Source organism: Tachyglossus aculeatus, chromosome 5 (assembly GCF_015852505.1).
Source record: "Tachyglossus aculeatus isolate mTacAcu1 chromosome 5, mTacAcu1.pri, whole genome shotgun sequence".
Lineage (NCBI taxonomy): Eukaryota > Metazoa > Chordata > Mammalia > Monotremata > Tachyglossidae > Tachyglossus > Tachyglossus aculeatus.
In genome coordinates this window covers 15,910,866-15,927,820 of record NC_052070.1, presented here as the reverse complement: position 1 = coordinate 15,927,820, position 16,955 = coordinate 15,910,866, and the positions used below count along the sequence as shown (strand labels likewise).

Here is a 16,955-nt window from a genome sequence, read left to right as displayed (position 1 = left end):
GTCCCACCGTCGACCCCCGGCCCACGTCCACCCCCTGGCCTGGAATGCCCTCCCTCCCCACATCCGCCAAGCTAGCTCTCTTCCTCCCTTCAAAGCCCTACTGAGAGCTCACTTCCTCCAACGAGGCCTTCCCAGACTGAGCCCCCTTTTTCTTCTCCTCCTCCCCACCCCCACAACCCTACCTCCTTCCCCTCCCCACAGCACCTGTATATATGTTTGTACAGATTTATTACTCTATTCATTTTACTTGTAGATATTTCCTATTCTATTTATTTTGTTAATGATGTGCATTTAGCTTTAATTCTATTTGTTCTGACGACTTGACACCTCTCCACGTGTTTTGTTTTGTTGTCTGTCTCCCCCTTCTAGACTGTGAGCCTTTTGTTGGGTAGGGACCGTCTCTATATGTTGCCGACTTGTACTTCCCAAGCACTTAGTCCAGTCCTCTGCACACAGTAAGCACTCAAAAAATACGATTGAATGAATGAATGAATATGAAAAGGGAGGGCGTTTCAGGCCAGAGGCAGGTGGTGGGTAGTGATGGTGGCTGCTGCTGCCACAGCTGCATTACCTGGTGACGCTCCAGCCCACTTCCGTTGCGTCAGGAAGACAGAGTGTAGAGCCCCATTGATGTCGAAAGGAACGTCCTCAAGAATATGTCCCAAGTTAAATTGTGGAGTTTGATTTGTTGCCAGGAGTTTCATCCATTCTCATTAGTTGAATTTAACAGTTTTGTCCACTGAACAGGCACACATCTAGGAATGCATTCACTCTGGGAGACAAGGTGCAATTTCATTTGAATTTATTCATTCATTCATTCAACCGTATTTATTGAGCACTTACTGTGTGCAGAGCACTGTACTAAGCACCTGGGAAGTACAAGTTGACAACATATAGAGATGGTCCCTACTCAACAACGGGCTCACAGTCTAGAAGGGGGAGACAGACAACAAAACAAAACATGTGGACAGGTGTCAAGTTGTCATAACAAACAGAATTATAGTTATAGGCACAGCATTAACAAAATAAATAGTAGATATGTACAAGTAAAATAAGTAGAATAATAAATCTGTACAAACATATGTACAAGTGCTATGGGGAGGGGAAGGAGGTAGGGCTGGGGGGGATGGGAAGGAGGAGAGGAAAAAGGGGGATCAGTCTGGGAAGGCCTCTTGGAAGAGGTGAGCTCTCAGTAGGGCTTTGAAGGGAGGAAGAGAGCTAGCTTGGTGGATGTATGGAGAAAGGGCATTCCAGGCCAGGGGAAGGACGTGGGCTGGGGGTTGGCGGCGGGACAGGTGAGAACGAGGTACAGTGAGGAGGCTAGTGGCAGAAGAGCAGAGAGTGTGGGCTGGGCTGTAGGAGAGAAGGGAGGTGAGGTAGAAAGGGGCGAGGTGATGGACAGCCTTGAAGCCGAGAGTGGGGAGTTTTTGCTTGATTTTTAGGTTGACAGGCAGCCACTGGAGATTTTTGAGGAGGGGAGTAACATGCCCAGAGCGTTTCTGCATAAAGATGATCCGGGCAGCAGCATGAAGTATAGACTGAAGTGGGGAGAGACAGGAGGTTGGGAGATCAGAATTTAGTAATTATTTGGAGAAATGGTGTATTTCCATATTTTAAGTTATGGTTCTCATATCTGACTAGAAAATGAAAGAGATGTCGTCCTATCCCAATGAATGGTAACTAGGCAAGATAGAGCATTTAGAAACATTGAGTGTTACCGTTTAGACACTCTCAAGGTCTGGTTTTGACTCTGAAAATAAAAAGCTCACTCGAAAAATAAATAATGAGATTCCCAGGCTAGGCTGTAAACTATATGTGGAGAGGGAATGTGTCTACCATCTCTGTTCCTTTGTATATTCCCAAGCTCTTAGTACAGTGCTTTGCACACAGTAAGTGCTCAATAAATACCTTTGATTGATTACTCCTTAATCCATAAAGTACATGGCCAGGTCATTAGGAGGAAGATATGGGGTAGGGAGCAGATGGTAGAAGCTGCGTGGCTTAGTGGAAACAGCACAGGCTTGGGAGTCAGAGGTCATGGGTTCTAATCCAGCCTCCGCCACTTGTCAATTGTCTGACCTTGGGCAAGTCACTTAACTTCTCTGGGCCTCAGTTTCCTCATCTGTAAAATGGGGATGAAGACTGTGAGCCCCACGTGGGACAACCTGATTACCTTGTATCTACCCCAGTGCTTAGAACAGTGCTTGGTACATAGTAAGCGCTTAAGAAATACCAACATTATTATTATGGACAGGGTGTTAAACATCTGAATGAGCATGGAGTTTTTCATTCAATTTAATTGTATTTATTGAGCACTTACCGTGTGCAGAGCACTGTACTAAGCACTTGGGAGAGTGCAATACAACAACAGACACATTCCCTGCCCAATATGAGCTCACAGTCTAGAGGGGAAGAAAGACATTAATATAAATAAAGGAATAAATTGCGGATATAATAATAATATGGTACTTGTTAAGCGCTTGCTAGGTGCCAGGCACTCTACTAAGACCTGGGGTGGATACAAGCAAATCGGGTTGGATGCAGTCCCAGTCCCATGTGGGGCACACAGCCTCAATTCCCATTTTACAGATGATGTAACTTAGGTACAGAGAAGTATATGCATATGTATTGTGGGAGTGGGAGGGAGGATGAATGAAGGGAGCAAGTCAGGGTGACACAGAACGGAGTGGGAGATTCATTTCAATCGTATTTATTGAGCACTTACTGTGTGCAGAGCACTGTACTAAGCGCTTGGGAAGTACAAGTTGGCAGCATATAGAGACGGTCCCTACCCAACAGTGGGCTCACAGTCTAGAAGGGGGAGACAGAGAACAAAACAAACCATATTAACAGAATAAAATAAATAGAATAAATATGTACAAGTTAAATAAATAGAGTAATAAATGCGTACAAACATATATACATATATACATGTGTTGTGGGGAAGGGAAGGAGGTAAGGCGGGAGATGGGAGAGGAGGGCTTAGTCATGGAAGGCTTTTTGGAGGAGATGTGCCTTCAATAAGGCTTTGAAGTTGGGGAGAGCAGTTACTGTCTAATATGATGAAGAAGGGGGCTCCAGGCAAGAGGTAGGATGTGGGCGAGAGGTCGGTGATGAGATAGATGAGCTCAAGGTACAGCGAGAAGGTTAGTATTAGAGGATTGAAGTGTGCAGGCTGAGTTGTGGTAGGGGAGTAGTAAGGTGAGGTAGGAGGGGGTGTGGTGATTAATTGTTATAAAGCCAATGGTGAGTAGTTTTTGATTGCTGCAGAGGTGGATTTGGAGTAAATAAGAATGGAGTAATAAAGCTGCCAGGTGGAGGAGAGGGCAAAATTAAAACAGGTGAGGATGAAGTTGTGATGGATAACATCATCCAGGTGTCTGAATTTCTACCAGGAGTGCTCCAGAGTTCAAGCACGGGATCAGAAGAAGTGTATCTTGGAGGTGATTCAGGCCTATAAGCTCATTGCAAGCAGGGAATGTTTTCTGTGATTTTGTTATATTGTACTCTCCCAGTACACAAGTGCTCTGCACACAGTAAGCACTCAATAAATTTGAGTGAATGACAGGCTGACTGGCTGTGGGTTAGTGGGATGAGATCAGTGGAGGGACAGGAGATCAAGAGGGTTGAGTGGAGAAGGTGGTGTTTTGGACATTGATTATGTACCTTGAAATACAAAAATAATACTGATATTCTGAAGTATATTTGTTCCTTTGTAAAATATTTTTTCATATTCTTAAGAGACTTCTGAATTGACTTCATCTAGACCACATTGCTACCTCATCACTGTCCTTGGAAAGTATTTACTCAGCACTTATGTGCACATAACCTAATTCAGGCAGTTGTTCTCTACATAATAATAATAATAATAATAATAATAATAATAATAATAATAATAATGTTGGTATTTGTTAAGTGCTTACTATGTGCCAAGCACTGTTCTGAGCGCTGGGGCGGGATACAAGGTAATCAAGGATTTCCCACGTGGGGCTCACAGTCTTAATTCCCACTTTACAGATAAGGGAACTGAGGCACAGAGAAGTTAAGTGACTTGCCCAAAGTCACACAACAGACAAGTGGCAGAGCCGGGATTAGAACCCATGTCCTCTGACTCCCAAGCCCAGGCTCTTGCCACTGAGCCACGCTGCATGATAATAGATATGACCTATATAATGTAGAGAGTATGTGTATATATGTATGTGACTGTGTACGTTACACAGACACACACACACGAAGAAAAAGAGAGAGTTGTTTTTTACAATTAAAGATACCTTATTAATGGTAAACCTTATCCAATCAATCAATCAATCATATTTATTGAGCGCTTACTATGTGCAGAGCACTGTACTAAGCACTTGGGAAGTACAAGTTGGCAACATATAGAGACAGTCCCTACCCAACAGTGGGCTCACAATCTAGAAGGGGGAGACAGAGAACAAAACCAAACATACTAACAAAATAAAATAAATAGAATAGATATGTACAAGTAAAATAAATAGAGTAATAAACATGTACAAACATATATACAGGTGCTGTGGGGAAGGGAAGGAGGTAAGATGGGGGGATGGAGAGGGAGACGAGGGGGAGAGGAAGGAAGGGACTCAGTCTGGGAAGGCCTCCTGGAGGAGGTGAGCTCTCAGTAGGGCCTTGAAGGGAGGAAGAGAGCTAGCTTGGCGGATGGGCAGAGGGATTGGGGGCATTCCGGGCCCGGGGGAGGACGGGGGCCGGGGGTCGATGGCGGGACAGGCACGAACGAGGTACAGTGAGGAGATTAGTGGCAGAGGAGCGGAGGGTGCGGGCTGGGCTGGAGAAGGACAGAAGGGAGGTGAGGTAGGAGGGGGCGAGGTGATGGACAGCCTTGAAGCCCAGGGTGAGGAGTTTCTGCCTGATGCGCAGATTGATTGGTAGCCACTGGAGATTTTTGAGGAGGGGAGTAACATGCCCAGAGAGTTTCTGCATAAAGACAATCCGGGCAGCAGCATGAAGTATGGATTGAAGTGGGGAGAGACAAAACAACACATGTGGCCATTTGAAAGAAGCAGCGTGGCTCACTGGAAAAGAGCCCGAGATTTGGAGTCAGAGGTCATGGGTTCAAATCCCAGCTCCACCGCTTGTCAGCTGTGTAACTTTGGACAAGTCACTCAACTTCTCTGGGCCTCACCTACCCCATCTGTAAAATGGGGATTAAGACTGTGAGCCCCCTGTGGGACAACCTGATCACCTTGTAACCTCCCCAGCGCTTAGAACAATGCTTTGTACATAGTAAGCACTTAATAAATGCCATTAAAAAAACACAAACATTTCTATTGACATTGCAACCTCATCCATCAGGATAGATGCTTTGTCCAATTAGAACTCTTTAATTCCCTATTAGCATTGTAGTTCAGAGGCCTAGTAAAATCACATGCATTTGAAGTCACTACATACCAGAATGAATAACACATAAAACCCAACTCTCAGCCTACAATCCCATTCACCTTAGATCTACAAATGGAAGGATGCCTAGGAACACAAGGACATTTAAACACACCAACAATTACAAAAAATAAACGCAGCGGTTCTGCTAGACAGAAGGCAAGGGAAGGGTTAGGGAATACATCTCTTCTTAACATTTTGCCTAAATGTTAATAAATACATAGGGAAATCTCCCTTATCCATCTGTCATTTGTTTTTTTTTTTTTTGAGTGCTCACCTGTGTGCCCAGTACTGTATTTGACATTTGGGCGAGTAAAGTCACCTAAAGTTGGTAGACCTGTTCCCATCAATCAGTTGAGCCCGTTGTTGGGTAGGGAACATCTCTATATGTTGCCGACTTGTACTTCCCAAGTGCTTAGTACAGTGCTGTGCATACAGTAAGCACTCAATGAATACGAATGAATGAATGAATTGAAGTTATTGAGCATTTACTGTGTGCAGAGTAATCCTCTGTCGGACAATGAGCTTCCAGTCTAGAGGACTGTTCCCTGCCTACAAGGAGTTTCCAATCTATAGGGGGAGACAGACATTAAAATAAATTTCAGAGAGGCTGGGTGGGTCTACCAACTCATTCAATCATATATATTAAGCGCATACTGTGTGCAGAGTGCACTATGAAACTGTTGCATTGTACTCCCTCAGGAGCTTACAACAGTGCTCTGCACACAGGAAGTCCTCAATAAATACAATTGATGATTGATGATAATAATAATTATGGTGTTTGTTAAGTGCTTACTATGTGCCAGGCACTGTACTAAGCGCTGGGATGGAGACAAGCAAATTGGGTTATAGTAGCATGTACTTAACTGCTGGTGGTTAAGGAGAATATCAATCATATTTATTGAGCGCTTACTGTGTGCAGAGCACTGTACAAAGTGCTTGGGAAGTACAAGTTGGGAACATATAGAGACAGTCCCTACCCAACAGTGAGCTCACAGTCTAAAAGGGGGAGACAGAGAACAAAACCAAACATACTAACAAAATAAAATAAATAGAATAGATATGTACAAGTAAAATAAATAAATACATAAATAGAGTAAAAAGTATGTACAAACATATTTACATATATTCAGGTGCTGTGGGGAAGGGAAGGAGGTAAGATGTGGGGGATGGAGAAGGGGAGGAGGGGAAGAGGAAGTGCTTTAAGTGCTTAAAGGGTATAGATCCAAGTGCACAAGTGACACAAAAGGAAGGGTGAATACATGTTTCTCAGTTTGGGGCTCAAGTGTTTTTAGTGTTGCCTTTTCCATCATGCTTTTCCTTCGCAAGATTCAGGCGAACAGACAGAGCAGCAAGGATGAGCTCTTTAATTTCCAAGCATGGTGACTGAAGGGTTAAATGCTTTTCTGCATTTCGAGTCTCCACCAATTCTCAGTGACCTACTTTGTCTGGGAGCTGAGGGGAAAGAGGAAGGTGTATCAAAAACATGGGGTCAGCTTTGGGTTACCATTTATGTTAATAGATTTATTAAATTGGCTTTCAGTGTTTTCCACAGTTCATGAGGCCAATGTGCAACACCCTATGGGGCAGTGATGTCAGGGAAGTTGGAAAGAGAAGTCGCACCAATAAAATTCTCAAGTCCTGGGGGATGGTCCTGGTTATCAGGGGCGTAAAGCGAAGGGAAAATTTTCTGTCAGTGCCAAGATGGTGGCATGGAGTTGCCACAAACAATTCAATAGTAATATTAATTCAGTCGTATTTATTGAGCTCTTATTGTGTGCAAAGCAGTAATAGTAGTAGAAGTGGTAGTCATAGTGTTAAATGCTTACTGTGTGCAAAGCACTGTAACTAAATCCTGGAAAGAATATCTGGATATGAATTAGATGGTCCCAGTCCCTCAAGTGGCTCATAATCTGCTGAATATCTTTATTTTGCTCCTTTTCGTGGATTTTAGGAAATGGAGCTGTTGATTAGATAGGGAAAAAAAGATGAAGCAGCTCTGTGGAACGAGATTTATTCTGTGCAGCTGGGGAAATGGAACCTTAGGATCCTTGGCATATTTTCCCACCTATCAGTCCCCTTTTTAGAACAACTAAATTGTTAGTCAGTGGATGGACATTTTTATGCTCCATGGCAAGAATTTATGTTTCTCTAAAATCCTTTGCTTGGGACTACATTATGCAAATTTTATTCACCTTTTCTAGTAGGATTTATTTATGCAGAGAGATATTCTGCATTTCGTTCTCCAGTTTCAAAAACTAACATATTCCACCCTACTCTCTTGACCGTTCACAGGTAAGGATAAAAACTACTGGGACCATTTTTTCTCCCCTTAAGTTTTTTTTTTAAAATTTCTTCCAGTTATTTGCAGTACGGTTCATGTTGTGCAGACCTTTTAAATCATTAATCATTTCGTCATTCAGCTTTCACACTTATCCACTACCGGGGATAAGCAGATCAGAGTAGCATGACAGAGTGGTCTGGAATACAATGAACAAATTAGAATGGGCTGAAACATTTTTGGGGTAGCTACTAAATTCCGCTACTGAGAGAAAGAATGAGCGGAATGAAGACAGAGGCAATAAATGTTTCCAAGGTTGGAGGAATCAAAGTGAAAAGCTGCTTGGCTTAGCAGATGGAGCACAGGCCTGGGAATTAGAAAGATCTGGGTCCTAATCCCGACTCCGCCATTTGTCTGCTGTGAAACCTTGGGCAAGTCGCTTCACTTCTCTGTGCCTCAGTTATCCCTCCTGTAAAATGGGTATTAAGACTGAGCTTCATGTGGGACAGGGACTGTGTCCAACACGATTAACTTGAATTTACCCCAGTGCTAGAACTGTATTTGGTACATAGTAAATGCTTAACAAATGTCATTATTATTATTATTGTTATTGCATGAAGCGTATTATTTCCTTGTCCGACAGAACTTGACTGTCGAGTGGAGAAACGTCAATCTGACATCAATCAATCAATCAATCAATCAATCGTATTTATTGAGCGCTTACTATGTGCAGAGCACTGTACTAAGCGCTTGGGAAGTACAAATTGGCTACATATAGAGACAGTCCCTACCCAACAGTGGGCTCACAGTCTAAAAGGGGGAGACAGAGAACAAAACCAAACATACTAACAAAATAAAATAAATAGGATAGATGTGTACAAGTAAAATAAATAAATAAATAGAGTAATAAATATGTACAAATATATATACATATATACAGGTGCTGTGGGGAAGGGAAGGAGGTAAGATGGGGGGGATGGAGAGGGAGACGAGGGGGAGAGGAAGGAAGGGGCTCAGTCTGAGAAGGCCTCCTGGAGGAGGTGAGCTCTCAGCAGGACCTTGACATGTTATTCATATGTTACTATCTTTGCGACAATGAGACTGGATGATACCTTTCTCTAGGGGATTGTTCAACGCTGCCAAAAATGATTTGCTAACATGGGGAAGTTGGGAATCCATTAAAGCATGAGTTCATCAGCTCCCCAGTGCCAGTTTTGTCCCAGTTTCAGATGTGCTGCAGGAGGCTTTTCGTTCACAGATCTGGGTGGTGTTCTGAGTTAAAGTCTTTAGGCGGGAAGAGGCCATGGACTGGGGATAGAAAACACCCCTTTGGGATTTACAGCAGTTCATTAATTCCCAGGGAACCCATTAGGATTGGATTAAAACCAGACTCCTTTTGGGCACAAGGCTAGTGCATTATTGCCCATTCTTTCTCCTTTTATCTTTTTTTGCCATTTTTTCTCCTCTCAGGTTTCTGTGGTACATGATGATTTGTAGTAGCAAGGGAGGTGAGAGACTCAAATTAGAGCTGTGCTTTTATCTTTTGTGATATTGGTCCACACGGCAGGAGGGGATCAAAAGGAAGCCAAAGATATTTTGTGTGGATGATTCCATTACAGGGCTTTTAAAGCCATCCATCCAGCATCACCCCTGGATTCCTCCCTGACCAAATATCTTCAGTTTTTCTGTGTAGCTGAGATGTGCATTACAAATAAATTTAAATTGATAGGCAATTTGGATTGTGGTGGGAAGGGAATGTGTCTACCAACTCTGTTGTACTTTCCCAAGCACTTAGTACAGTGCTCTGCACAAAATAAGCACTCAATAAATACAATTGACTGACCAGTGCATTTTATGAATTGGCAGAAAGAATGCATTAGCTGCGGGGGAGAGGGAATTAGCAAGACCAAAGATCCAGAAGCCATGTAAATCATTGGAATTCATATCAGGAAACTGTATCAAGCGGTTGTATTAACTGACCTGTTGAATAGAATGTTCCCACAAACAAAGTGCTGCCCACAAACATTATTCTTGCACAGATAAAATTTAGTGGGTTTTTTTGGTAATAATTATCGAGAAACACTACGTTAACTGGAAGTTTTCTGTCTTATAGGTGCAAAGTGAAGAAGAAAAGAAGCAGATGGATAATGTGGCTTCTTCCTGTGACAGTAATTCTGATTATAATTCATTATTATTATTATTAAAATAATGATTGATATTCTTTAAAACTAGCAAAATCCTTCTAAATTTTATTTAATTCTACCAATTCATAACATTTCTGTAGGAAATCTAGTTTATGGGATTTTTTTTTTTGCAATCAGTGGCCAAGATTCGGGTACATGCGCACAAGGAAATGGTTCAACAAACAAATTCTTTTTTGCTTATTTAAAAGCGTTATGGTAATATTTTTTATTCTTTTGACATTTCAAGGTAAAGATAATAACACGTCATGCCAATCAATTAATCAGTATTTATTGTGTATGTATTGTTTATGTAGTGAGTGTTTACTATGTGCAGAGCACTGAACTAAGTGGTTAGATGAGTACAGTTCATTGGAGTTGATAGGCATGTTCCCTGCCCGCAGAGAGCTTACAGTCTCAGGGGGAGACAGATATTAATATAAATGAGTATTATTTATGCAGGAAGTGTGGACTAATGGAAAGAGCGTGGTGTTGGAATTCCAAGGACTTGGGTTTTAAACCTGGCTTCACCACTTGTCTGCTGTGTGACCTTGGGCAAGTCACCTAGCTTTTCTGTTCCTCAGTTATCTCATCTGTAAAATGGGGATTAAGAATGTGAGCCCCATGTGGGATATGGACTATTCCAACCTGATTGCCTTGAATCTACCCCAGGGCATAGGACACTGCATGGCACATAGTAAGTGCTTAACAAATACCATTAAAAGTATGTTTTGTATTATACTCTAATGCAACACGGTAGCAGGTATTTATTTTCACCTTGTGCAAAAATTCTACAGTGCAAGCAGTAACCCCACCAATGGTTTAAGTAGCAATCAAGCCATCTTTGTCTAATAAAAGTAGCCAAAAAATTGAAAAGAATCATGAGTCTTTTAGACTGTCAGCCCACTGTTGGGTAGGGACTGTCTCTATATGTTGTCAACTTGTACTTCCCAAGCGCTTAGTACAGTGCTCTGCACACAGTAAGCGCTCAATAAATAAGATTGATGGTGATGAGTTAAAATACTATCTTGGCGGTATTATATCCGTAATATGCAAACTTAATTGCATCTGAAACATAATTTTAGGAGTAACTAAAAGAGCCCTTAATAAATTGAATTCATTTGAAAAACTAAAACAGTGGATTCAAAATATGCCGTGTGATCTCACCACCAACTCCTTTCCCACATCCTCCCACTGGCCTGGAACTCCCTCCCCTCTGTATATACCAGACCACCACTCTCCTCACAGTTTTAGTGCCCATTTTACAGATGAGATAACTGAAGCACAGAGAAGTGAAGTAACTTCTTCAAGGTCAAATGGCAGACAAGTGGTGGAGGTAGGATTAGTACCCTAGTCTTCTGATTCCCAGCCCCATGCTCTTTCCACTAGGACACACTGTTTCTCATTTACGGCAAATCTGGGAAAATGCTTGATTCTAGTTTGCTACATTTTAAAAAGATGATTGACATAGCTAAAGATAGGGAAAGGACAACCTTCAAAATGAGTTTAACTGTGAGTCACAGGAAAAAGCTTGTGATTGGGAGGGAACATGTCTACCAATTCTGTTGTATTGTACTCTCCCAAGTGCTTAGTACAGTGCTCAGCACACAGTAATCACTCATTAAGTGCCATTGATTAACACTTGGTGCTTTTCATGTTATTTCCTCATGACACCATAACACAGTAGCTTTGTTATATTCATCAAAAGATTTTTCCAGTGAAAGAAACTGTGTTTTCTCTAAACCAACAGTTACTGCTCTGAGTGTATGTGTTTTACAGAACTCTTGGTGCTTTGCTGAGAAGCAAAGTAGGGTGCAGTAATTTTAGTAATTATGGATCTTGACATTTAGGTCTAGTAAAGTGCATTCTACTCATGAAACACTGGAGATTCTTAGGCAAATTTGGATGTGCCTAGCCATAGCAAGTTAATTTTTATGCTAGCTTTTCCTCATCAGAAGTAAATTGTGATTTGCATATGATGTTATTTCCTTTTAGCTCTAGTTCATTTCATTATAATAGTTGTCTTTTGCTGCCACTCTAGAATATTTTCCTGGGAAAAGCCAAGTACTTTAATTGATTGTGTCAGATGGTGAAATTTCCTTATTATTTTTATTTTTTGGTATTTGTTAAGCACTTGGTATGTGCCAGGCACTGTTCATGTTCATGTCAGTCAGTCCATCACTCATATTTATTGAGCTCCTACTGTGTGCAGAGCACTGTACTAAGCACTTGGGAGATTACAATATAACAATATAACATTCCCTGCCCACAACAAGCTAACAGTATAGAGTTGGGGAGTCAGACATTAATATAAATAATTAAATTACAGATATGTACATAAGAGCTATGGGGATGGAAGGAGATGGGTGAATAAAGGGACCAAATCATGGCAACTCGGAAGGGAGTGGGAGAAAAGGAAACGTGAGTTACTTCTATTGAAACCACCGATATTTTCTGCCTTGCCAATTTCCTGTGGTACCAAATTTTGTCTGCTTTCCTCCCTGTGTTGTCGGACTGAGTTTTCTTCATGGTGGTGCTCTCCCCAGAGAAAACATACAAAACCACTTGACTTTCTTGATCATGCACTATTTTCTTGAAAAATGTCAGTCAAAAAAAATCCTTCATTGATTTAATGAGCAGTCTCTTCACTCTCCTACCTAGAGATATCTGTAGGGTCCAGAAAAGAATCCCAAAATGATTCCAACTTGGTTAGTTTCTTTTCCTGAGATTAATGAACACCATTTTTCAATGCACACCAAAATACTTAAATTGATAAATATTTTGGTCCCAAATGATAATTCTAACATTGCATTTTGCGTTGTGATGTTTTTGGTCTTTCTACATCCAAACTGAACTTGGAAAAAATGATAGTTCTGCCAAATGATTTTTTTTTTCAGTTTTCTGGCAAATCTCGAGGTCTTTCTGGCTAAAATGTATCAACCAAGAATAATAATAATCAGTAACAGTTGTGTTATTTGTTAAGGTCTGACTGTGTGCCAAGCACTGTACTGAGGACTGGAGTAGATAAAAGATAAAAGATAATCAAGTTGGGCACAGAACATGTCCAAGACTGAACTCCTTGTCTTCCCTCCCAAACCCTGCCCTTTCCCTGACTTTCCCATCTCTGTTGACAGCACTACCATCCTTCCCGTGTCACAAGCCCGCAACCTTGGTGTCATCCTCGACTCCGCTCTCTCATTCACCCCTCACATCCAAGCCGTCACCAAAACCTGCCGGTCTCAGCTTCGCAACATTGCCAAGATCCGCCCTTTCCTCTCCATCCATACCACTACCCTGCTCGTTCAAGCTCTCATCCTATCCCGTCTGGACTACTGTATCAGCCTTCTCTCTGATCTCCCATCCTCGTGTCTCTCCCCACTTCAATCCGTACTTCATGCTGCTGCCCGGATTGTCTTTGTCCAAAAACGCTCTGGGCACGTTACTCCCCTCCTCAAAAATCTCCAATGGCTACCAATCAATCTGCACATCAGGCCGAAACTCCTCACCCTGGGCTTCAAGGCTGTCCATCACCTCGCTCCCTCCTACCTCACCTCCCTTCTCTCCTTCTCCAGCCCACCCTGCACCCTCCGCTTCTCTGCCGCTAATCTCCTCCCCGTTAGGCCTCGTTCTCGCCCGTCCTGCCATCGACCCCCAGCCCACGTCATCCCCCAGGCCTGGAATGCCCTCCCTCTGCCCATCTGCCAAGCTAGCTCTCTTCCTCCCTTCAAGGCCCTACTGAGAGCTCACCTCCTCCAGGAGGCCTTCCCAAACTGAGCCCCTTCCTTCCTCTCCCTCTCGTCCCCCTCTCCATCCCCCCCATCTTACCTCCTTCCCTTCCCCACAGCACCTGTATATATGTATATATGTTTGTACATATTTATTACTCTATTTATTTATTTATTTTATTTGTGAATATCTATTCAATTTATTTTATTTTGTTAGTATGTTTGTTTTTGTTCTCTGTCTCCCCCTTTTAGACTGTGAGCCCACTGTTGGGTAGGGACTGTCTCTACATGTTGCCAACTTGCACTTCCCAAGCGCTTAGTACAGTGCTCTGCACACAGTAAGCGCTCAATAAATACGATTGATTGATTGATTTATGCGGGGCACACATCTAAATAGGAGGGAGACCGTAATTGGATTTCCAAGTTATAGATGAAGAAACTGAGGCCCAGAGAAGTTAAGTCACTTGCCCAAGGCCACACAGCAGGCAAGTGGCAAAGCTGGAATTAGAACCCACGGCCGTGTGACTCCCAGGCCTCTACTCTTTCATGCTTGCTTCAGGCTTTCTTCGTGCTTTAGGCTATTCAGCTTCTTTATGAAATTAAATAAGTGATTACCATTTCCTGATTTCCCCCTTAAATTTGTGTGTGTGTGTGCGCACGCATGCATGCATGTATTATATATGTATATATGTTTGTACATATTTTTTTACTCTATTTTATTTGTACATATCTATTCTATTTATTTTATTTTGTTAGTATGTTTGGTTTTGTTCTCTTTCTCCCCCTTTTAGACTGTGAGCCCACTGTTGGGTAGGGACTGTCTCTATATGTTGCCAATTTGTACTTCCCAAGCGCTTAGTACAGTGCTCTGCACATAGTAAGCGCTCAATAAATACGATTGATGATGATGATGATGATGATGATGTATTCATTCATTCAATTATATTTATTGAGCACTTACTGTGTGCAGAGCACTGTACTAAGCGCTTGGGAAGTACAAGTTGGCAACATATAGAGACGGTCCCTACCCAACAACGGGCATCGGATCTGGTCTGCCCTTGTGCCTAGAAATGGAAAGAGGACACGCACAGCACACATGCACCTTCCCAGGTTCTAGCAACTGGCCTCGGCTGTGGCAGAAATGGTGGTTGCGGTGGTGTGGGAAGCGGCCCCAATTTCCTTTCTTGCCCTTCCTTGCTGGGCTCCTCCTTGCTCGAATCGCAGTCCCAGTTGAAAGCAGGCACAACAGCAGCGGCTGGAACAGATCCAGATCTTCACTCTGAACTTCGGTGTCGTGGGCTACCAGGCCCTGCCTCCAGCCTATATCCTTTTAGACTGTGAGCCCACTTTTAGGTAGGGACTGTCTCTATATGTTGCCAGTTTGTACTTCCCAAGCGCTTAGTACAGTGCTCTGCACACAGTAAGCACTCAATAAATACGATTGATGATGATGATCCACGGGGGCTGTGATGGCCGTTGCTCTCCCCATGAAGTTTTGGCTTTGGCTAGTACTTGCCCTGTCAATCTGAGTCGCCTTTCCCATGGTGGTGCCTGACTCCATAGCCCTAGGGGAAGCCTGTGAAGGTTGGATTCATTAATGAATAAGAATATAAACTTCTGCAGAATGGCCTAGTAAAAAGAACACAGGCCTTGATGTCGGGAGAGGTGAGTTATAATCCCTCCCTGTCACTTGCCTGCTGTCTAATTTTGAGCAAGGTGCTTAACTTCTCTGTGCCTCAATTTCCTAATCTGTAGAATAGAATTAAATAAATACCCGTTCTGTCTCTATCCCTGTTAGAAGGCACATCTCCTTCAAGAGGCCTTCCTTGACTGAGCCCCCATTTCCTCTTCTCCCACTCCATTCTGTATTGCTCTGATTTGCTCCCTTTATTCACCATTCCCTTCAGGCCCACAGCACTTATGTCCATATCCATAATTTCTTTATTCATACTAATGTTTGTCTCCCCCTCTAGACTATAAACTCAAAGGTGGGGAACGTGCATACCAACTCTATTATATTGTACTCTCCTAAGTGCATACTGCAGTACTCTGTACACAGTAAGTGCTCAAAAAATACAGTTGGTTGATTGATAGACTGTGAGCCCCTTGGTATTCAAGGATTAAATCCAGTCTGATGATGGTGTATTTACCCAGAGTTTAGCAGAGTACATGGCACATAGTAAACACCCACTTAATGAGCACAACAAATACAGTGATAATAATGATTTCATTACAGTTGTTAGTGGTAAAAATAACAACTGTGGAATTAAGCACTGACTTTGTGCAGGGCACTGTACTAAAAGCTATTGTGGATACAAGCAAATCAGATTGGAATAGTCTCTGTCCCTCGTGGGACTCATGGTCTCAATCCCCATTTTACAGATGAGGTAACTGAGGCATAGAGAAGTGAAGTGACTCGCCCAAAGTCACACAGTTCTGTGTGTGAATGAATGAATGAATCAGAAGGACCTGGGTTTTATTCCTGGCTCTGCCCCTTGTCTGCTGTGTGACTTTGGGCAAGTCATTTCACTTCATTTCACTTGCCCAGGGTCACACAGCAGAGAAGTGGTGGAGACAGGATAAGAACTCCTGACCTGTGCTGTAGTCACTATCCCATGGTACTTTTCTGCTTTTATTATTATGTTGCTTAATGTTACACTGCGTGATATGTCGTGCATACAGCCAAAAAATTGTCAACTTTCAGGCAAATACATGAAAGAATAGTTTTAGGAAAAAACATACCTTTTAAAAGATTTCATTAGATAATTAGATAGGCTAGGCGATCTTCAAGACCTATAAAAGATCTTAAAACATCTTGCTGTATTTTTCTGTGTAGAAGTACATATGTATTGAAATACATTCATTCATTCATTGTTGTATTTATTGAGCGCTTAACTGTATGCAGAGCACTGTATTAAGCACTAGTCCCAGTAGACAAGTTGATTTAATCCATCTCAGCAGAAGCATTTCAGACCAATTTGTTGTGGCATAGGCTTAGATAGCACCCAGACGTCGGCAAGAGCTGCTAACTGCCAACTGGCCTAGTAAGTCAATAATAGTGATTGTACTGCTTGTTCAGTGCTTACTGTGAGCCCCATGTGGGACAGGGACTGTGTACAACCCAATTACCTTGTTTCTACCCCAGGGCTTCAAACAGTATTTGGCACGTTTATATATTTGTACGGTTTTATTACTCTATTCATTTTACTTGTACATATTTACTATTCTGTTTATTTTGTTAATGATGTGTATATAGCTTTAATTCTATTTGTTCTGGCGACTTTGATACCTGTCCACGTGTTTTGTTTTGTTGTCTGTCTCCCCTTTCTAGACTGTGAGCCCGGTGTTGGGTAG

The 16,955-nt window shown here is 42.3% G+C and overlaps 1 protein-coding gene across 1 annotated transcript in view; it reads left to right on the top strand.

The window, feature by feature from the left end:
• L3MBTL4 (L3MBTL histone methyl-lysine binding protein 4) overlaps window positions 1-16,955 on the top strand; it is a 412,230-nt gene that overhangs the window by 4,867 nt on the left and 390,408 nt on the right. The window contains exon 3 of the mRNA XM_038747457.1: window positions 9,810-9,864. Within this exon, the coding sequence (XP_038603385.1) occupies window positions 9,810-9,864 (55 nt within the window). The remainder of the gene's footprint in view (window positions 1-9,809; window positions 9,865-16,955) is intronic.